Genomic DNA, 18,962 nt, shown 5'->3' on the forward strand with positions numbered 1-18,962 from the left:
ACATGGTGGTTTTTGGATTTTTTTTTTTTTTAACCATTTCTAGGATAACAAAGACAGCTCTTCAGATACCTCAGGGCTACTAAAGTGATTCTTCTAATGTTCAGTTCTCCAGGCCAAACATTTCCTGTTTTCCCAATTGTTTGTCTTAAGACATGGTTTTTCTAGATTTTTTTTTGTGGGGGCCAGAGTCTCACTCTGGCTCTCACTCCAGGCTGGAGTGCAGTGGCACAATCTCAGCTCACTGCAACCTCTGCCTCCTGGGTTCAAGCAATTCCCCTGCCTCAGCCTCCCAAGTAGCTGGGATTATAAGCCCAACTAATTTCCGTATTTTTAGTAGAGACGAGGTTTCACCATGTTGGCCAAGATGGTCTCAATCTCCTGACCTTGTGATCCACCTGCCTTGGCCTCCCAAAGTGCTGGGCTTACAGGCATGAGCCACTGTGCCTGGCCAGCTTTTCTAGATCTTTAAGGATCTTAGTCACCCTCCTGGAGAGGCATGTAGTTTAGAATGTGATATACAAATCAGGTTTTGTTTGTTCTTTTTAATAGCTGTATTATTCCTAGATATGAGCACTATTTCTGTGAATAAAGTTTGGGATCGCTTGTTAGCTTTTGTTGGTATTCTTACCAAAGAAATGCACCTTTAAAAATGAACGATTATTAAATTAGTTCTCCTCTATACTGTACTATGGAATTGACTTTTAAAAAATTCAGTTTACTGCTGGGCATGGTGGCTCATGCCTGTAATCCCAGCACTTTGGGAGGCCGAGGCGGGTGGATCACCTGAGGTCAGGAGTTTGAGACCAGCTTGGTTAACATGGTAAAACCCCATTTCTACTAAAAATAAAAAATTAGCCTGGCCTGGTGGCATGCGCTGGTAATCTCAGCTACTCAGGAGGCTGAGGTGGGAGAATCGCTTGAATCTGGGAGGTGGAGGTTGCATTGAGCTGAGATCACGCCATTGCATTCCAGGCTGGGTGACAGAGCTAGACTCTGTCTCAAAAGAAAAAGAAAAAAAAATTCAGTTTACATTTTAAAAATGACTCATTTATGCCACCAATATAGTCACCCTTCAGTATCTGTGAGAGGTTGCTTCCAGGACACCATGATACTAAAATCTGAGGAGGCTGAAGTCTCCGTTACAAAATAGCTTTGTAATTGCATATGGCCTAAATGCTCTTGTATACTTTTTTTTTTTTTTATTTTTTTTTGAGACAGAATCTCACTGCATCATCTAGGCTGGAGTGCAGTGATGCAGTTTTGGCCCACTGCAAACTCTGCGTCCTGGGCTCAAGCGATTCTCCTGCCTCAGCCTCCGAAGTAGCTGGGATTACAGGCATGCACCACCACGCCCAGCTAATTTTTGTATTTTTAATAGAGACAGGGTTTCATCATGTTGGCCAGGCTGGTATCGAACTCCTGACCTCAAGTGATCCGCCCGTCTTGGGCTCCCAAAGAGCTGGAATTACAGGTGTGAGCCACCGCACCCAGACCTCTTGTAAACTTTAAATAATCTCTAGGTTAGTTATAATACCTAATACAGCGTAAATGCTACATAGAATTGTGATATTGTAGTTTTAAAAATCTGTATTTTTTGTTTTACTGTTTATTATTTTTTTTTGACAAGGTATTACTGTTACTCAGGCTGGAATACAATGATGTGATCATGGCTCTCACTCCAGCCTCAACTTCCTCTGCTCAAGAGATCCTCCCACCTCAGTCTCTTGAGTAGCTGGAGCTTATAGGCATGTGCCACCATGCCTGGCTAATTTTAAGAAAAATTTTTTGTAGAGATGGGATCTTGCTATGTTGCTGTGGTCGGTCTTGAACTCCTGGGTTCAAGTGATCTTCCTGCCTTAGCTTCCTTTAGTGTTGGGATTACAGGTGTGAACCACTGTACCTGCCTTGTTATTTTTAATTTTTTTTCCCCTGAATATTTTCTGTCTGAGGTTGGTTGAATCTGGATTTAAAACCCATGGATATGGAGCGTCAGCTGTATTTGAAAATGGATACGGTGCCGGGCGCGGTGGCTCAAGCCTGTAATCCCAGCACTTTGGGAGGCCGAGACGGGCGGATCATGAGGTCAGGAGATCGAGACCATCCTGGCTAACACGGTGAAACCCCGTCTCTACTAAAAAAATACAAAAAACTAGCCGGGCGAGGTGGCGGGCGCCTGTAGTCCCAGCTACTCCGGAGGCTGAGGCAGGAGAATGGCGTAAACCCGGGAGGCAGAGCTTGCAGTGAGCTGAGATCTGGCCACTGCACTCCAACCCGGGCGAGAGCGAGACTCCGTCTCAAAAAAAAAAAAAAAGAAAATGGATACGGTATACCTAAGTGCCTAAGCACTGAAATTTCTCACTTTCAGGATAACCACCTTATGATGAATGCAGTTGCCCATTTTCTTGAAGACTTTTTCTTGTGTTTTTTTTTTTTTTTTTGAGCTGGAGTCTTGCTCTGTCGCCAGGCTGGAGTGCATTGGCATGATCTCTGCTCACTGCAACCTCCTCCTCCTGGATTCAAGAGATTCTCCTGCCTCAGCCTCCTGAGTAGCTGGGGCTACAGGAGCACGTCGCCACGCCCAGCTAATTTTTGTATTTTTTTAGTAGAGACAGGGTTTCACCAGTTGGCCAGGGTGGTCTCCATCTCTTGACCTCGTGATCCACCCGCCTCGGCCTCCCAAAGTGCTGGGATTACAGGTGTGAGCCACAGCGCTTGGCTCTTTAAGACTTTTTCTTATCCCAGTGCAGAGGTCAGGATTATTCCTGCATTTGACAGAGGAGTGCACTTAGAGGAGATAAAGAATTTGTCTCAGATTGTGAGCCAGTAAATGGGGGCTGTTAAAACCACTAGTTTGTTTTAAACTCATCATTCTTATTTTACAGAGAGTTCTTGCTTAGTGTTGATGGCCTAGCCAATGGGTTAGTTATCCTTTCCAGCGTGTTTGGTCAGCTGCAAATCTGGATAAGCTGTCTCCTCCACTTTGTGGTTACCACTGGAGACCTCCCACCAGGTGGACATAAATGGTTCATTCTTTTGTGCTAATGGGGTGCCATAATTCAGCCCCTTGGGAATCTGCCCACCCACACAGGATGTGCTCAAGATTCTCAGGATTCTTTCTTTCTGCATTCCCTTCATCCACCAGTCTGGTAACCTTCCCAGAAAAGGAAGTGAAGTTGGTGTGCCATGACTTGTTCTTAACGAGCTTGCTTTTTTTTTTGAGACGGAGTTTTGCTCTTTTTGCCCAGGCTGGAGTGCAATGGCACAATATCGGCTCACTGCAACGTCCGCCTCCCAGGTTCAAGCGATTCTCCTACCTCAACCTCCCAAGGAGCTGGGTTTACAGGCATGCACCAACATGCCTGGCTAATTTTTCGTGTTTTTAGCAGAGATGGGGTTTCACCATGTTGGTCCGCTGGTCTTGAACTCCTTGCCTCCAGCAATCCACCTGCTTCCGCCTCCCAAGTGCTGGGATTACAGGTGTGAGCCACCTCACCTGGCCTAAAATCAGTTTTCCTTAATGGTTTTTCTGAACATCAGTTTGGAAGACAGTTTGGACTTTTGCCTTTTTATAGTACCATAACATTTTGGCCTAAATTGCACATTTGTGTGTGTGTTTCACCATTATTAGAATATAGAGAAATTGACCAGGTGTGTTGGCTCATGCCTGTAATCCTAGTACTTTGGGAGGCCAAGGCAGGTGGATAGCTTGAGCTCAGGGGTTTGAGACCAGCCTGGGCAACATAGTGATACTTTATCTCTACTAAAAAAAACAAAAATTAGCCAGGCGTGGTGGCATGTGCCTATAGTCCAGCTACTTGGGAGGCTGAGGCGGGAGGATGGCTTGAGCCTGGGAGGCAGGTTGCAGTGAGCTGAGATGATAGCACTGCATTTCATCCTGGGTGACAGAGTGAGACCTTGTCTCAAAAAAAAAAAAAAAAAAGTATAGAGAAATTGACTTGAGTGCTAGTTACAGGGCTGTGTACACTTATGATTTCTGCACTTTTCTCTATGGTATACTTTAATAAAGTGGTTTTCAAAAATGTAGAAAAGTCATCTTCCTTCATGTCTTTGGAAAATTATGCTAATTGTGTTGGTGTTATTAACATTATATTTCCATCTTTGAGGATTTATCTAATAGTTGGGCAGAGTTTAATTCTGAGAGATTTAATTCTCCGCAACACGGTGAAACCCTGTCTTTACTAAAAATACAAACAATTATCCGGGCGTGGCAGCATGCACCTATAGTCCCAGCTACTCTGGAGGCTGAGGCAGAAGAATTGCTTGAAGCCGGGAGGCGGAGGTTGCAGTGAGCTGAGATCGTGCCAATGCATTCCATCCTGGCGACAGAGCGAGACTCGGCTCAAAAAAAAAAAAAAAAAAAGGAAGAGTTGCCATTAATTTAAAAAAAAGTTTTAACAGTTTGAATTGATGTACTGCTGTTAGTATAGTAATGTATGATTGTACAGGCCTTATTAGAAAAGGAAAACAAATCAGATACTTTAATATACTCATTATAGATGTTGCTCAAGTGTCATTCAAAGATCATACCTTTTAAAGTTACTCTGATACTTTTCCATTACCTTCAACTTGAAAACACAAGAGGTTTTGCAGGCAGAGATATCCATGGTCCAGTCTGGTTCCTGTAAACATTCAACAAATTATTTGGACGTCTACTATGTGCCAGGCATTGTTTTAATCAGTGAACAAAACAAGCAAAAATTCCTGTTCACGTGGAATTTACCTTCTAGTAGATCTCAAAGTTGCCTACTCTACTAATCACTGGTATAGCCTGGAAAGAATTTATTGTTGGTTCAACATAGCTAAGGAGTGGCATAAAGTTCTGTAGCTGATGTGGGAAGTACCTTGCCAGTGTCTCCAGCACTGGGTTTTCTAGAATAATCCTTAAGCTTTGTAGGTTTGGGAGTTGTGTTTTTACCACATCTTGCTGAGACTTGTCTTTTTCCTGGAGAGCTCTCAGTGCCCATGGATCCACCTACAGACCTAGGCAGACGATCTCCATCTTCACTGCCTCATGGATGCTAACACCAGCTGTGCGCTCCCCACAAAAGCTGGTGTTTCCCAAATGGAACTCATTGTTTCAAACTAGCATTGTGAAAAGCACAGGAGATCATCTGGGTTCAAGTTACATCTGAGTGACTCACTGTCATCCATATAACCTTGAGCGTATTACTTTACATCTCTTTCTGACCCTCTTTGCATCTGTGAAGTGACTAATCAACCATGGAGGGTTGTTTTGAGGATGAAAGGAGGATTTTGTTTAAAACACCCAGCATGTCGGTAGGTGTCTGCTGAGTGGTAGTTTCCTTCCCATCTTCTGTCTCCTAAGCTAGTGTTTCATTGTTGCCTCACACCTAGGTTTGCTGCTGCTGACTCTAGGTGCTTCTTTTTACTGTTGACTTTGTCCTTCAAATTTGTTTCAAATCAAACTTACACCTCCCTTGCCGAGAATCATGAACTGGCTCCCTGTTTCCTACCTGAAGGAAGTGAGACATTTCCACTAGACTTTCAAAGCCCTCCCTTTTCTTACTCATCCTCCATCCACTATATTCTTACTGTAACCTTATTTTAAAAGACTACACCATTCCACCATGTTCCCACCTGGTCTCCTCACTGTTCCATAAGCTAGCCACCTGTGTATCAGCACCACACCAGCCTGGAAGAACCAGGACCCCAGCGCTGGCTCTCATGCGTCACTCCCACAGGCTCTCCTGGTCTAGTGTAGGCACTTAATACATGCTTGGTGAGTGAAATTGCTTCTCAGATGTTTAGGAACTTGTGCTGAAGAACGTTAGGACAGAATTTCAGAAAACGACCAATTAATACTATGCATATTATCTTTTGTCCCCTTGTATAAAAAGTATGCTCGGTTTTGAACACTTGGAAAAGGAGATAAGGGGAAAACATCTACAATTCTGCCATTTATAGATTCATTTTATTATCTTTTTTTAATGATAAAGGCATTTAACCCATTAGATTGTTAGTTTGCATTGAGGAGCTACTATGTGCTAGTGCTGCTATATGTGCACTTTCATATGCATTCTCATTTAATATGAACTTTCAAAAGTAATATGAAATTATATATATTTTGAATTTTTGTGCAAAAAATAGAGGAATTAGCCGGGCATGGTGGTGCACATCTGTAGTACCAGCTACTTCGGAAGCTGAGGTAGGAGGAGGGCTTGAGCTTGGGAGGTCAAGGCTGCAGTGAGCTGTGATTGGACCACTGCACTCCAGCCTGGGTGACAGGGTGAGACCCTCTCTCGATGGGGGCGAGGAGGTGAAGAAAAGAAAGAAATTGTGAGCTCAGTAGTAATGCCATAACCCTACTTTTGTTGCTTAGATTGGTGTATCTTGGGAGCTATAGGGCATTGCTCATCCTGAAGATCAGCTGACCATTGACATCAGCCATGTCATCCAGGCCTCTTGAAAGTCCACCTCCTTACAGACCTGATGAATTGTAAGTAAACAATCCTGTAGTTATTCTCTTTTAAAAAGTCTGTCATGTGTAAACAGTAAGTATGGTTGAAACTTTCATTTTTAAGTGTTTGCTTTTAAAAATAAAATGATACGTGTACTTGTAAATTTAAATTGTATCAAAGGGTCTGCACTGAAAAGTGAATTTCTCTCAACTTTCAGAGTGACAGTTTGTCTCTGCTAGGACAACTACTGTCACCAATTGCTAATGTTTGTTTTGAGAGATTGCCAAGGTTTATATTTTTATGTTCATTTTTGTTATGTACAAATGATAATGAAGCTTCCTTTTAAATGCCTCGTTTAGATGGGCATTGGCAATATATTGTCAGCTTTTAAAAATGACAGCTTTAGGCCAGGCCGGGTGCCAGGGCTCATGCCTGTAATCCCAGCACCTTGGGAGGCTGAGGCTGGCAGATCACAAGGTCAAGAGATCAAGACCATCCTGGCCAACATGGTGAAATCCCATCTCTACTAATAAACTATAAAAATTAGCTGGGTGTGGTGGCATGCACCTGTAATCCCAGCTACTTGCCTGTAATTCTGGCTACTCGGGAGGCCGAGGCAGGAGATTCGCTTGAACCCAGGAGGCGGAGGTTGCAGTGAGCTGAGATGATGCCACTGCACTCCAGCCTAGAGACAGAGCAAGACTCCATCTAAAAAAAAAAAAAGGCCGGGCCTGGGGGCTCATGCCTGTAATCCCAGCACTTTGGGAGGCTGAGGCGGGCGGATCACCTGAGGTCGGGAGTTTGAGACCACTGTGACCAACGTGGAGAACCCCCCATCTCTACTAAAAATACAAAATTAGCCAGGCATGGTGGTGCATGCCTGTAATCCCAGCTGTTTGGGAGGCTGAGGCAGGAGAACCGCTTGAACCCAGGAGGCGAAGGTTGCGGTGAGCTGAGATCACACCACTGCACTCCAGCCTGGGAGACGAGCGAAACTCCTTGTCAAAAAATAAATTAATAAATAAAAATAACAGCTTTATTGAGATATAATTAACATACTTTACAGTTTACCCATTTAGAATGGATAGTTTAATGATTTTTAATATATTCACAGAGTTGTATAACCATCACCACAATTAATTTTAGAACATTTCATTACTCTCCAAAGAAACCTACCCATTGGCAATCATCTCCCAGTTCCATCAGCCCTAAGCAACTATCGGTCTACTTTCTGTCTCTATAGATTTGTCTATTCTGCATATTTTGTATAAATGGAGGACTCATGTAATATGTGGCCTTTTGTAACTGGCTTCTTTCACTTAGCATAATACTTTCCATACTGTCAGTTTTAAGAGTGATTCCTGCCATTATCTAAAACAAGCAATGTTGAGGGGTTTGGGGCTCCTTTGTCATGTGAAGATTTATCAGTGAATTTTTGAATTCCAAATTTGCTATCAAACGTTGATAGGGATTTCCTCCTCTAAGTAGTTTGCAGCTTTAACCTTGATAAGTGTAGTGGAGTCTAACATAGGCAAAAACAGTTTCTCCTGCTGTTCTGTCACAACATGTCTGTGACCTCTGATCACCAGAATTTGTGGGGCTTTTTCCCCACCAGCAACCAAGTAATCAGTTCTACAGTGGACAATAGCTCTATGTCCTCTAATTATCAGTCGAGTTCTGACACTGTCCGGAGATAGCATCAGATCACAGGTTCAGCGCTCATTCCCACAAGACTGCCCCCACTTCACGTAGCAGCCACAAGCTCAGGTTGTAGCCTGTGTTTCTGACCCACCTACAGTAAATCAGGATTCCCACAGTTCTCTCCTTGGGTTCAATTAATTTGCTAAAGTGGCTCGCAGAACTCAGGGAAACACTACTTATCATTACTGGTTTATTATAAAGGGTATTACAAAAACCAGGTGTGGTGGTGCACGCCTGTGATCCCAGCTACTCGGGAATATGAGGCAGGAGGAGTGCTTGAGCCTGGGAGTTCGAGGCCAGCCTGGGCAACATAGGGAGACTTTGTCTTTTAAGAATGAATGAATGAATGAACAAACAGATGATATTACAGTGGATGCCAACAAATACCAGATGAAGAGTTGGACAGGGCGAGGTATGTGGGAAGGGGCCCTCCCTGGTTGTGCCACCCTCCAGGAACCTACACATGTTCAGCTGTCCAGAAGCTCTATGAATTCAGTCCTTTTGGGTTTTTATGGAAGCTATATGACACAGGCATGATTGACTAAATCATTGGCCATTGGTGAGCAGTGTAAGCCTCAGCCCCCCTTTCCTGTCCAGAGGGGTTTGGGGCTGAAAAGTTCCAACCCTCTAATCCTAGCTCCCATCCTGAAGCTTCCTAGGGCTGCCAGGAACCTATCATTTTATTAACATAAAGGGACACTTATCACTTTGGAGATTCCAAAGATTTTAGGAGTTGCATGCCAGAAAATGGAGATGAAGACCAAATACATATTTCACAATATCATGTCGAGGTTGTGTTCCAGTTATTTAACCTCCTTACTAGTGCCTAAAACATGGTGGGGACACAAGTTGTTTATGACAATACAGTTTTTAAAACATACTAGAGAATATAGTAATTGAGTAGTGCACCACTAATCTGACACTTATTTTGTGTTGCTTTTGTAAATAATGATGAACTGCAACATACATAAAGAAAAGGACATACAACGTATGTAGGAGATCATGAGGAAAGACCAAGCAAACATACATACTCACTACCCAGGTCAAGAAACAGAACACTTCCAAGTCCTTCCCTGTGTCCTCTCCTTTTCTCTGGAGACCACTGTCCTGAAGTTATGATCATTACCTGCTTTTATCATTTTATCACCTTGTATATCCTAAACATTTCAGTTTAGTTTTACCTGTTTTATTTATTTTTGAGACGGAGTCTCACTCTGTTGGCCAGGTTGGAGTGCAGTGGTACAATCTTGGCTCACTGCAACCTCTGCCTCCTGGATTCAAGCAATTCTCCTGCCTCAGCCTCCCAAGTAGCTGGGATTACAGGTAACCACCACAATGCACAATCAATTTTTATACTTTTAGTAGAGACGAGGTTTCACCATGTTGGCCAGGCTGGTCTCGAATTCCTGACCTCAGGTGACCTGCCCTCCTCCTAAAGTGCTGGGATTATAGGTGTGAGCCACCATGCCCAGCCAGTTTTACCTGTTTTAAAACTATATAAATATAATAATGCTATATGTATTTTTTCATTTTTTTCAGCATTATCTGTAACTGCATGTATTCATAGTTCATCAGTTTTGGCTTCATAGCACTGTAGAAATATAACATGAGCCATATTTATGTAATTTTATATTTTCAAGAAAAATAAAAGGAGAATTTTTTTTTTGAGACAGTGTTTCGCTCTTTTTGCCTAGGCTAGAGTGCAATGGCATGGTCTCGGCTCACTGCAACCTCCACCTCCCAGGTTCACGTGATTCTCCTGCCTCAGCCTCCCAAGTAGCTGGGATTACAGGCATCTGCCACAACGCCCAGCTAATTTTGTATTTTTAGTAGAGATGGGGTTTCACCAGGTTAGCCAGGCTGGTCTCGAACTCCTGACCTCAGGTGATCCACCCGCCGCGGCCTCCGAAAGTGCTGGGATTGCAGGTGTGAGCCACCGTGCCTGGCCAAAAGGAGAAATTAATTTTAATATACTTCACTTAATCTTGTATATCTAAAACATTATTTCATCATGTGATTGATATAAAAATGAATGATTCAGGAGATGCTTTACATTCTTTCTTCATATTATATCTTTGAAATCCACTGTGTATTTTTAAATTTTTTTGGAGACAGAGTCTTGCTCTGTCACCCAGGCTGGAGTGCAGTGGGCGTGATCGCGGCTCACTACAGCCTCTGCCTCCTGGGTTCAAGTGATTCTTGATTTTCGTGCCTCAGCCTCCCAAGTAAGTGGGATATGTCACCATGCCTGGCTAATTTTTGTATTTTTAGTAGAGATGAAGTTTTACCATGTTTACCAGGCTGGTCTCAAACTCCTGGCCTCAAGTGATCTGCCCACCCCGAACTTACCACTGTGCATTTTAACAGCATATCTGAGTTTGGACTAGCCACATTTCTTTTTTTTTTGAGATGGAGTCTTGCTCTGTCACCCAGGCTGCAGTGCAATGGCGCGATCTCGGCTCACTGCAACCTCCATCTCCCGGGTTCAAGCAAGTCTTGTGCCTCAGCCACCTGAGTAGCTGGGATTACAGGCGTATACCACCACACCTGGCTAATTTTTGTATTTTTAGTAGAGATGGGGTTTCGCCATGTTGGCCAGGCTGGTCTCGAACTCCTGACCTCAAGTGATCCATCCGCCTCGGCCTCCCAAAGTGCTGGGATTACAGACATGAGCCACCATGCCCAGCCGGACTAGATACATTTCAAGTGTACAATAGACCCAAGTGGCTAGTGGCTGCCACATTGGACAGTATAGTTATGGAGTATTCCATTGTATGGATATATTACAGTTACCCGTTCCACTGTAGGTAATTGGTACAATCACTTGGAAAACAGTTTGTGAAGTTGAAGATAAAAAAAATGTGATCCAGAAATTCTCCTGGGTATATACCCTAGAAAAATGAGTACTTTTCTATACCAGAATACACATTGAAGGATGTTTATAGTTAAACTGTTTACAATACCCCCAAACAGAGATAACCCAGATGTCTGAGCACAATAGGTTGTGGCCAGAGGCCAATAATCTTATGTTTTAACAAGCCCTCCAGGTGATTCCTATGCACAGATAAGCTTTAGTTTCATTTACCCAATGGTTTAAATTATTCCAAGTAAGTTGTGTTCTTTCTGCTTACTACCAGAAAGTGCTAACTTGGAATTATTTTCATGTTCATTTCAGCAAACCAAATCATTATGCACCAAGCAATGACGTATATGGTGGAGAGATGCATGTTCGACCGATGCTGTCTCAGCCAGCATACTCTTTTTACCCAGAAGATGAAATTCTTCACTTCTACAAATGGACCTCTCCTCCAGGAGTGATTCGGATTCTGTCTATGCTCATTATTGTGATGTGCATTGCCATCTTTGCATGTGTGGCCTCCACGCTTGCCTGGGACAGAGGCTATGGAACTTCCCTTTTAGGAGGTAGTATAGGCTACCCTTATGGAGGAAGTGGCTTTGGTAGCTACGGAAGTGGCTATGGCTATGGCTATGGTTATGGCTATGGCTACGGAGGCTATACAGACCCAAGAGCAGCAAAGGGCTTCATGTTGGCCATGGCTGCCTTTTGTTTCATTGCCGCGTTGGTGATCTTTGCTACCAGTGTTATAAGATCCGAAATGTCCAGAACAAGAAGATATTACTTAAGTGTGATAATAGTGAGTGCTATCCTGGGCATCATGGTGTTTATTGCCACAATTGTCTATATAATGGGAGTCAACCCAACTGCTCAGTCTTCTGGATCTCTGTATGGTTCACAAATATATGCCCTCTGCAACCAATTTTATACACCTGCAGTTACTGGACTCTACGTGGATCAGTATTTATATCACTACTGTGTGGTGGATCCCCAGGAGGTACGAGTGGTGTGTTGGGTTTTTTCTCCATCTCCTTAGCCAGAGGCTTTCAACTTGGGATATGTAATAGACTCACTCTGGAAACCCTTAAAAAATATTAATGACAAGGCTCCACTTCTAATTAAATCTGGGGGAGGGGCTGAGTGTCATTAAGATATAATTAACATACCATGTAATTTGGTTACTTAACCAGTGGTTTTTAATATATTCACAGAATTGTGCCACCATCACCACAATCAATTTTAGAACATTTTCGCTATCGTGAAAAGAAAGTTGTACCTGTTAGTGGTCATTCCTCATTTCCCTAACTGTTCTTAGCCCTAGGCAACCACTAATCGTACGTCTATAAATTTGTCTATTCTCTAGGTATTTCATACAAATGGAATCACACAATGTGGTCTTTGTGATGGGCTTCTTTTACTTAGCATAATGTTTTTAAGGTTTACCCATGTCATAGCTTGTGCCATTCCCTCATTCCTTTTTATTGCTAATATTCCAGTATGTGGATAAACCACATTTTATTTATCAGTTGATAGACATTTGGGCCGTGTCTACATTGGCTATTAAGAATCATGCTAGGCCAGGCGCAGTGGCTCACCCCTGTAATCCCAGCACTTTTGGGAGGCTGAGGCGGGCGGATCATGAGGTCAGGAGATTGAGACCATCCTTGCTAATACAGTGAAATCCTGTCTTTTTCCAAAAATAAAAAAAATCAGCAAGGCATGGTGGCGGGCGCCTGTAGTCCCAGCTGCTCGGGAGGCTCAGGCAGGAGAAATGGCATGAATCTGGGAGGTGGAGCTTGCAGTGAGCCGAGATCGCGCCCATACAGTCCAACCTGAGCGACAGAGCAAGACTCCATCTCAAAAAAATAAATAAATAAAAAGAATCATGCTATAGATATTCTTGTATACGTTTTTGTGTGAACCTATATTTTAATGATTTCTTGAGTTGGGTTATACCTAGGGGTGAAATTGCTGGGTCATATGGTGACTCTTTAATCTTTTGAAGAGCTACCAGAGTTTTTCCAAAGAGTTTGCATCATTTTACATTCACACCAGAGATGTATGACAGTTCTGATTTCTCCACATCCTCACCAACACTTGTTATTGTCTGTTTGATTCTAGCCATGCTGATGGGTGAGAAGTGAAGTGGTACTTCATTGTGATTTTGATTTGTATTTTCTTTGTAGCTAATGTTATTGAGCGTCTTTTCATGTACTTACTGGCCATTTCTCTTTTATCTTTGGAGAAATGGCTATTTAGACAACTTGCCCCCCCCCCCTTTTTTTTTTTTTGAGACGGATTCTTGCTCTGTCTCCCAGGCTGGAGTGCAGTGGCACGTTCTCGGCTCACTGCAAGCTCTGCCTCCCGGGTTCACACCATTCTCCTGCTTCAGCCTCCCAAGTAGCTGGGACTACAGGCGCCCTCCACCACGCCTGGCTAATTTTTTGTATTTTTAGTAGAGATGGGGTTTCACCATGTTAGCCAGGATGGTCTCGATCTTCTGACCTCGTGATCTGCCTGCCTCGGCCTCCAAAGTGCTGGGATTACAGGCGTGAGCCACTGCGCCTGGCCTAGACTTGCCCATTTTTTAATTGGGCTATTTTTGTTGTTGTTTTGTTTTTGAGACAGAGTCTCACTCTGTCACCCACGCTGGGATGCGGTGGTGCAGTCACTGCTCACTGCAGCCTTGACCTCCTGGGCTCAAGTGACCCTCCTACCTCAGTCTCCTGTGTAGCTAGGACCACAGGGGCATGCCACCACACTCGGATAATTTTTTAAAAATTTTTTCTGTAGAGATAGGGTCTCACTTTGTTGCCCAGTCTGGGCTGAAACTCCTGGGCTCAAGCGATCCTGCCTTGGCCTTCCAAACCGCTGGGATTATAGGCATCTTTTCACTTTCTTGATGGTGTCCTTTGCATAAAAGTTTTTAGTTTTGGGCTGGGCATGGTAGCTCACGCCTGTAATCCCAGCACTTTGGGAGGCCAAGGTGGGCGGATCACGTGACGTCAGGAGTTCGAGACCAGCCTGGCCAACATGGTGAAACCCTGTCTCTACTAAAAATAGAAAAATTAGCTGGACATGGTGGCATGCACCTGTAATCCCAGCTACTCAGGAGGCTGAGGCAGGAGAATCACTTGAACCCAGGAGGTGGAGGTGAAATTGCAGTGAGCTGAAATTGTGCCACTACACTCCAGCCTGGACAACAAGAGCGAAAACTCTGTCTTAAAAAAAAAAGAGGCCGGGCGCGGTGGCTCAAGCCTGTAATCCCAGCACTTTGGGAGGCCGAGACGGGTGGATCGCGAGGTCAGGAGATCGAGACCAACCTAGCTAACACGGCGAAACCCCGTCTCTACTAAAAAATACAAAAAACTAGCCGGGCGAGTTGGCGGGCGCCTGTAGTCCCAGCTACTTGGGAGGCTGAGGCAGGAGAATGGTGTAAACCCGAGAGGCGGAGCTTGCAGTGAGCTGAGATCCGGCCACTGCACTCCAGCCTGGGCGACAGCGCGAGACTCCGTCTCAAAAAAAAAAAAAAAAAAGAAAAAAGTTTTTAGTTTTGATGATGTCCAGTTTATTTAATTTTTCTTCTGTTGCTTGTATTTTTCGTGTCATAGCTAATGTTTTGCCCAATTCAGGATCACAAGGATTTATTCCTACATTGTCTATTTTTTAAATTTTCTGTAGTTTCATAATTTTAGCTCTTACCGTTAGGTCTGTGATTCATGTTGTGTTAATTTTGGGCGTGATGGAAGCAAGGGTTCTGAAAGCTTTCACATGTTTATATGCAGTTGTCTTAGTGTTCTTGTTGAAAGGACTTTTCCTCCACTAAGTTTTCTTCATGCCTTTGTCAAAAATGAATTGATCATAAATGTGGACATTTATTTCTGGGCTCTCAATTCAGTTCCATTAATCATATGTCCTTATGCCAGTACCATACTGTCTTGATTACTGTAGCTTTGTAGTAAGTTTTGAAATTGTGGAGTGGGAGTTCTCCAACTTTGTTCTTCAAAACTGTTTTGGCTAGATTCTGGATTCCTTGCATTTCCATATGGATTTTAAGATGAGCATGTCAATTTTGGGAAAAAATGCCAGCTAGGATTTTGAAGGGTTATATTGAATCTGTAGGTCAATTTTGGATGTATTGTCGTCGTTACAATTACAAGTCTTTTGATTCATGAACATAAGATGTCTTTCAATTTATGTAGGTCTTGTTAAACTTCTTTTAATGTGTTTTATAGTTTTCAGAGTGTAAGTATGTTTAAAAGCTATGCAAGTGATTCAAATGTGCAGGTTGGGGTTGAGAAACCTACCTCAGTAACCATGAGTCATCCTGATTATATTAACATCTGAAACATTTCTGAGTTGCTAATCTTTTTTCCCTTGTTTTCCTTTTTTCTTACACTGACTTAGGAATTCCCATTCCTGAATGAGTCACTCCTTTGGAGTTCGACCTCTAGTATCTGTTTGCCATTATTTTGAAGACAGAAGGTTTTCCCTGCAGATACAGGTTTTCACAGTGCTTGTTGTTGCCATTTAGACATGTCCATGTTAGATAGGGACTGAGGGTTGGCACTCCTATCCTATCACACCCCCATCCATCCCTCTTAGTTCTGTTACTACTTGAAACTTGTAGTCTTTGAAAAATAATGTCACTGTCAGACAGCTGGAAGGAGAGCCTCTTGTTCCCATTAGCAGACATCCAGGGCAGAGGCCTGGTACTTCCCTCGACTTCAAGTGCCTCCCAGGCCAATATACCATTTAATATCCTATCACTGCAGGGAGAACTGTTAAGAGTAGGAAGTTTCTTTGTCACAGGGCCCTTTCTAGTAAGTATGCAAGACTCCTAAAACAGAAACCTACCAGACCAAACGAATCATTAGTCAATTTGCTACTTGTAGCTTGATTAGATCCATGTCTTCATCATTTTTGGTAAGATAGAGATCTGTGGACTGAAATTTACGTTCATTGTAAAAAGGCTTGCCAAGCATGTGTTTTGAACAAGATTACAAGCATGATTGGCTATTTTAAAGCTTTTGAATAGCATTTTTCAGGCCCTGTAGAAGTATACCAATGATTGAGTTACTTTACTGGCCATTCTCATCTGTTTATAAAACTGTGGCCCATAGATGCACAAGCTTTGAAACTAGTTTTCTACAGCTCTGAAATGAGGGTGATGATTGATAGTTTTTAACGTTAGGCATTTTCTGAGGATTGAATCAAGTAGTATATATGTGTGTACATTTGCTGGCCTTAGCCCAGTTAGTGTGGGTTAGGTTTCATGATATGTCTGAAATGTAAATATTTGCTTCAGTTTTCTATAAGTTAAACCACATGGATTTAGTAGGGCCTTAGGTAGATAAGGGTTTTAATAGTATGTAGAGGGTGAATTGTGATTAAGTAATTAAAATCTAATTATGCCAACATTTTTCACCCCTTTTTAGGCCATTGCCATTGTACTGGGTTTCATGATTATTGTGGCTTTTGCTTTAATAATTTTCTTTGCTGTGAAAACTCGAAGAAAGATGGACAGGTATGACAAGTCCAATATTTTGTGGGACAAGGAACACATTTATGAAGAGCAGTCCCCCAATGTCGAGGAGTGGGTAAGTGTTAAAAAAATAACTTTACATCTTTTATTAAAGCCCCAAATTTGTGTCTGAATTTTTAGTGCTTTGTTAAACTTTATTCTTATAATTAATGTTTGTATATGTTGCAAAAGTTGTTGCATTGGTTTTTACTCAGAATTTTAAGAGGGTGGGCTAAGTGGAAGTGGTTTTACTAAAAGGTGAAAATCAGTCCATTTTCAAGGAGTGAATCTAGGTTTTGAAAAGAAATGGCTTCTAAAAAAATCATGCAGAAAGAACTTGGTTTTTGCAAAACAAAAACTGCTTCTTCCCCTACTGCCTTTGATTTTTCTGCTTATTATTTTGGAGATAAACAGAAACCATTGCCAAGGGTGCTCTCTTGGGTCAAGATTGGCAAGGGTGTTTTTGGAATAGCAGGTGGCAGGCCTTTTAAACTTTTGACATAGATAACAGCATGACAAACCACAGTGACTAATTCTGAGTTAACATTATGAAATACTTCAGTGAGGCAAAGACAGATTAGAACAATTTCCTTTTAAAAATATATACTATTAATCTTACCAGGCTTCCTACATGATGTGATTTGCTGAAAGCCTGGAAAGTTCCTCTCTTTAAAAATGCCTCCCAAATGAGTGTTAGTAAACTGTCTTTAGAGATGTTTAGAGGCCAGGTGTGGTGGCTCACACTTGGAATCCCAGCACTTAGAGAAGCCAAGGTGGGAGGATCACTTGAGTCCAGGAGTTTGAGAACAACCCGGGCAACGTAATTGGACCCTGTCTCTACAAAAAATAAAAAAAAAAAAATTAGCTGGGCTTGATGGTGTATGCCGGTAGTCCCAGCTACTCAGGAGGCTGAGGTAGGAGAATCACCCGAGCATGGGAGGTTGAAGCTGCAGTGAGCTGTGATTCTGCCACTGGCACTCTTGCCTGGGTGGCAGGGTGAGACCCTGTCTCGGAAAAAATAAAAACAAAGAGATGTTTGGAGTGAAACTTTTTCTAAGAAATCCTGTTAGGGTCCTGTTAGAAGCTACCTCAGAAACTGACATCACAGGGTTCTTTGAGCAGATTGATTGATTGTCATGAAGGTATTGCCAGTGGATCCCGGGGAGGTTTATTTTGGCCTCTGGGAGTGCGGTGGGGAGTAGGCTGGCTAAAGATGGATGCTGGCTGCTGCTGGTCAGGTCTAGGGTAAAGACATTAATATCTTTTTTTTTTTTTTTTTTTTTGAGGCGGAGTCTCGCTCTGTCGCCCGGACTGGAGTGCAGTGGCCGGTTCTCAGCTCACTGCAAGCTCCGCCTCCCGGGTTTTATGCAATTCTCCTGCCTCAGCCTCCCGAGTAGCTGGGACTACAGGCGCCCGGCACCTCGCCCGGCTAGTTTTTGTATTTTTAGTAGAGACGGGGTTTCACCGTGTTAGCCAGGAAGGTCTCGATCTCCTGACCTCGTGATCCACCCGTCTCGGCCTCTCAAAGTGCTGGGATTACAGGCTTGAGCCACCGCGCCCGGCCTTTTTTTTTTTTTTTTTTGAGACGAGTCTGGCTCTGTTGCTCAGGCTGGAGTACAGTGGTGCAGTATCGGCTCACTGCAACCTCCACCTCCCGGGTTCAAGCAATTCTCCTGCCTCGGCTTCCCGAGTAGCTAGGACTACAGGTGCATACCACCACACCTGATTAGTTCTTTTGTATTTTTAGGAGAGACGGGGTTTCACCATGTTGGCCAGGCTGGTCTCGAACTCCGACCTCAAGTGATCTGCCTGCCTTGGCCTCCCAAAGTGCTGGGATTATAGGCGAGACATTACTATCTTGAAGGCTTAGCTCTAACATTCTGTAAGTCTGATTTTTAAGGGAATCTAGGAAGATAGATGAATTTTTTTTTTCTGGTTAATTAAGGAGCAAAGATGAAGCAGTCTTAGGAAAGCCAAGAAGGCCGTGGTATGTGTTCACCACTGAGATGATAGTTCTTGTGTCCCTGCCCTTGACTCGAAGCCCTGTTTTTTTTTCCCCTGGCTTTAACATGATAAGGTGTTAGGAAGTGTTTTCTTTCGACCTTTACCTCCAGGCAAGGCCACCTGTAGCTGGAATAGGACAGGTCTGTATTAGAAGCTATGAAGTAAATGTTTCGCTGAGAGTTTCTGGGTGTGTTAGTTTTCATTGGCAGTTAGATTTGTTTACTTAAGGTTTCAAGAGGCTTAAAAACAAACCCAACTCAAGGGAGACCAATGCCAGTAATATAAGTGCCAGTGAACTTTGGCCTCTCATCTGATTTACTATCATGTAGGTTTAATCAGTTCTAGTTGCTTTTGATAACTTGGCAAAAGATAACTATTGTAACTTATGGAGGTGATGATGATTTAGGTGAAAGAACGACTTAGCTTTTAAAAAGGT

The 18,962-nt window shown here is 43.0% G+C and overlaps 1 protein-coding gene across 4 annotated transcripts in view; it reads left to right on the forward strand.

The window, feature by feature from the left end:
• The window catches only part of OCLN (occludin), a 68,946-nt gene that overhangs the window by 4,916 nt on the left and 45,068 nt on the right, over positions 1–18,962 (forward strand). For 2 of the 4 annotated variants that reach the window (XM_010380237.2, XM_010380236.2), the window contains exons 2-4: positions 6,362–6,478; positions 11,317–11,995; positions 16,437–16,598. In XM_010380237.2, coding sequence (XP_010378539.2) covers positions 6,429–6,478; positions 11,317–11,995; positions 16,437–16,598 — 891 coding nt within the window. In that variant the 5' untranslated portion in view covers positions 6,362–6,428. The remainder of the gene's footprint in view (positions 1–6,361; positions 6,479–11,316; positions 11,996–16,436; positions 16,599–18,962) is intronic. The other 2 variants (XM_030927345.1, XM_030927344.1) reach the window with 1 other exon arrangement.

The sequence above is a fragment of the Rhinopithecus roxellana genome, chromosome 3 (assembly GCF_007565055.1).
Source record: "Rhinopithecus roxellana isolate Shanxi Qingling chromosome 3, ASM756505v1, whole genome shotgun sequence".
Lineage (NCBI taxonomy): Eukaryota > Metazoa > Chordata > Mammalia > Primates > Cercopithecidae > Rhinopithecus > Rhinopithecus roxellana.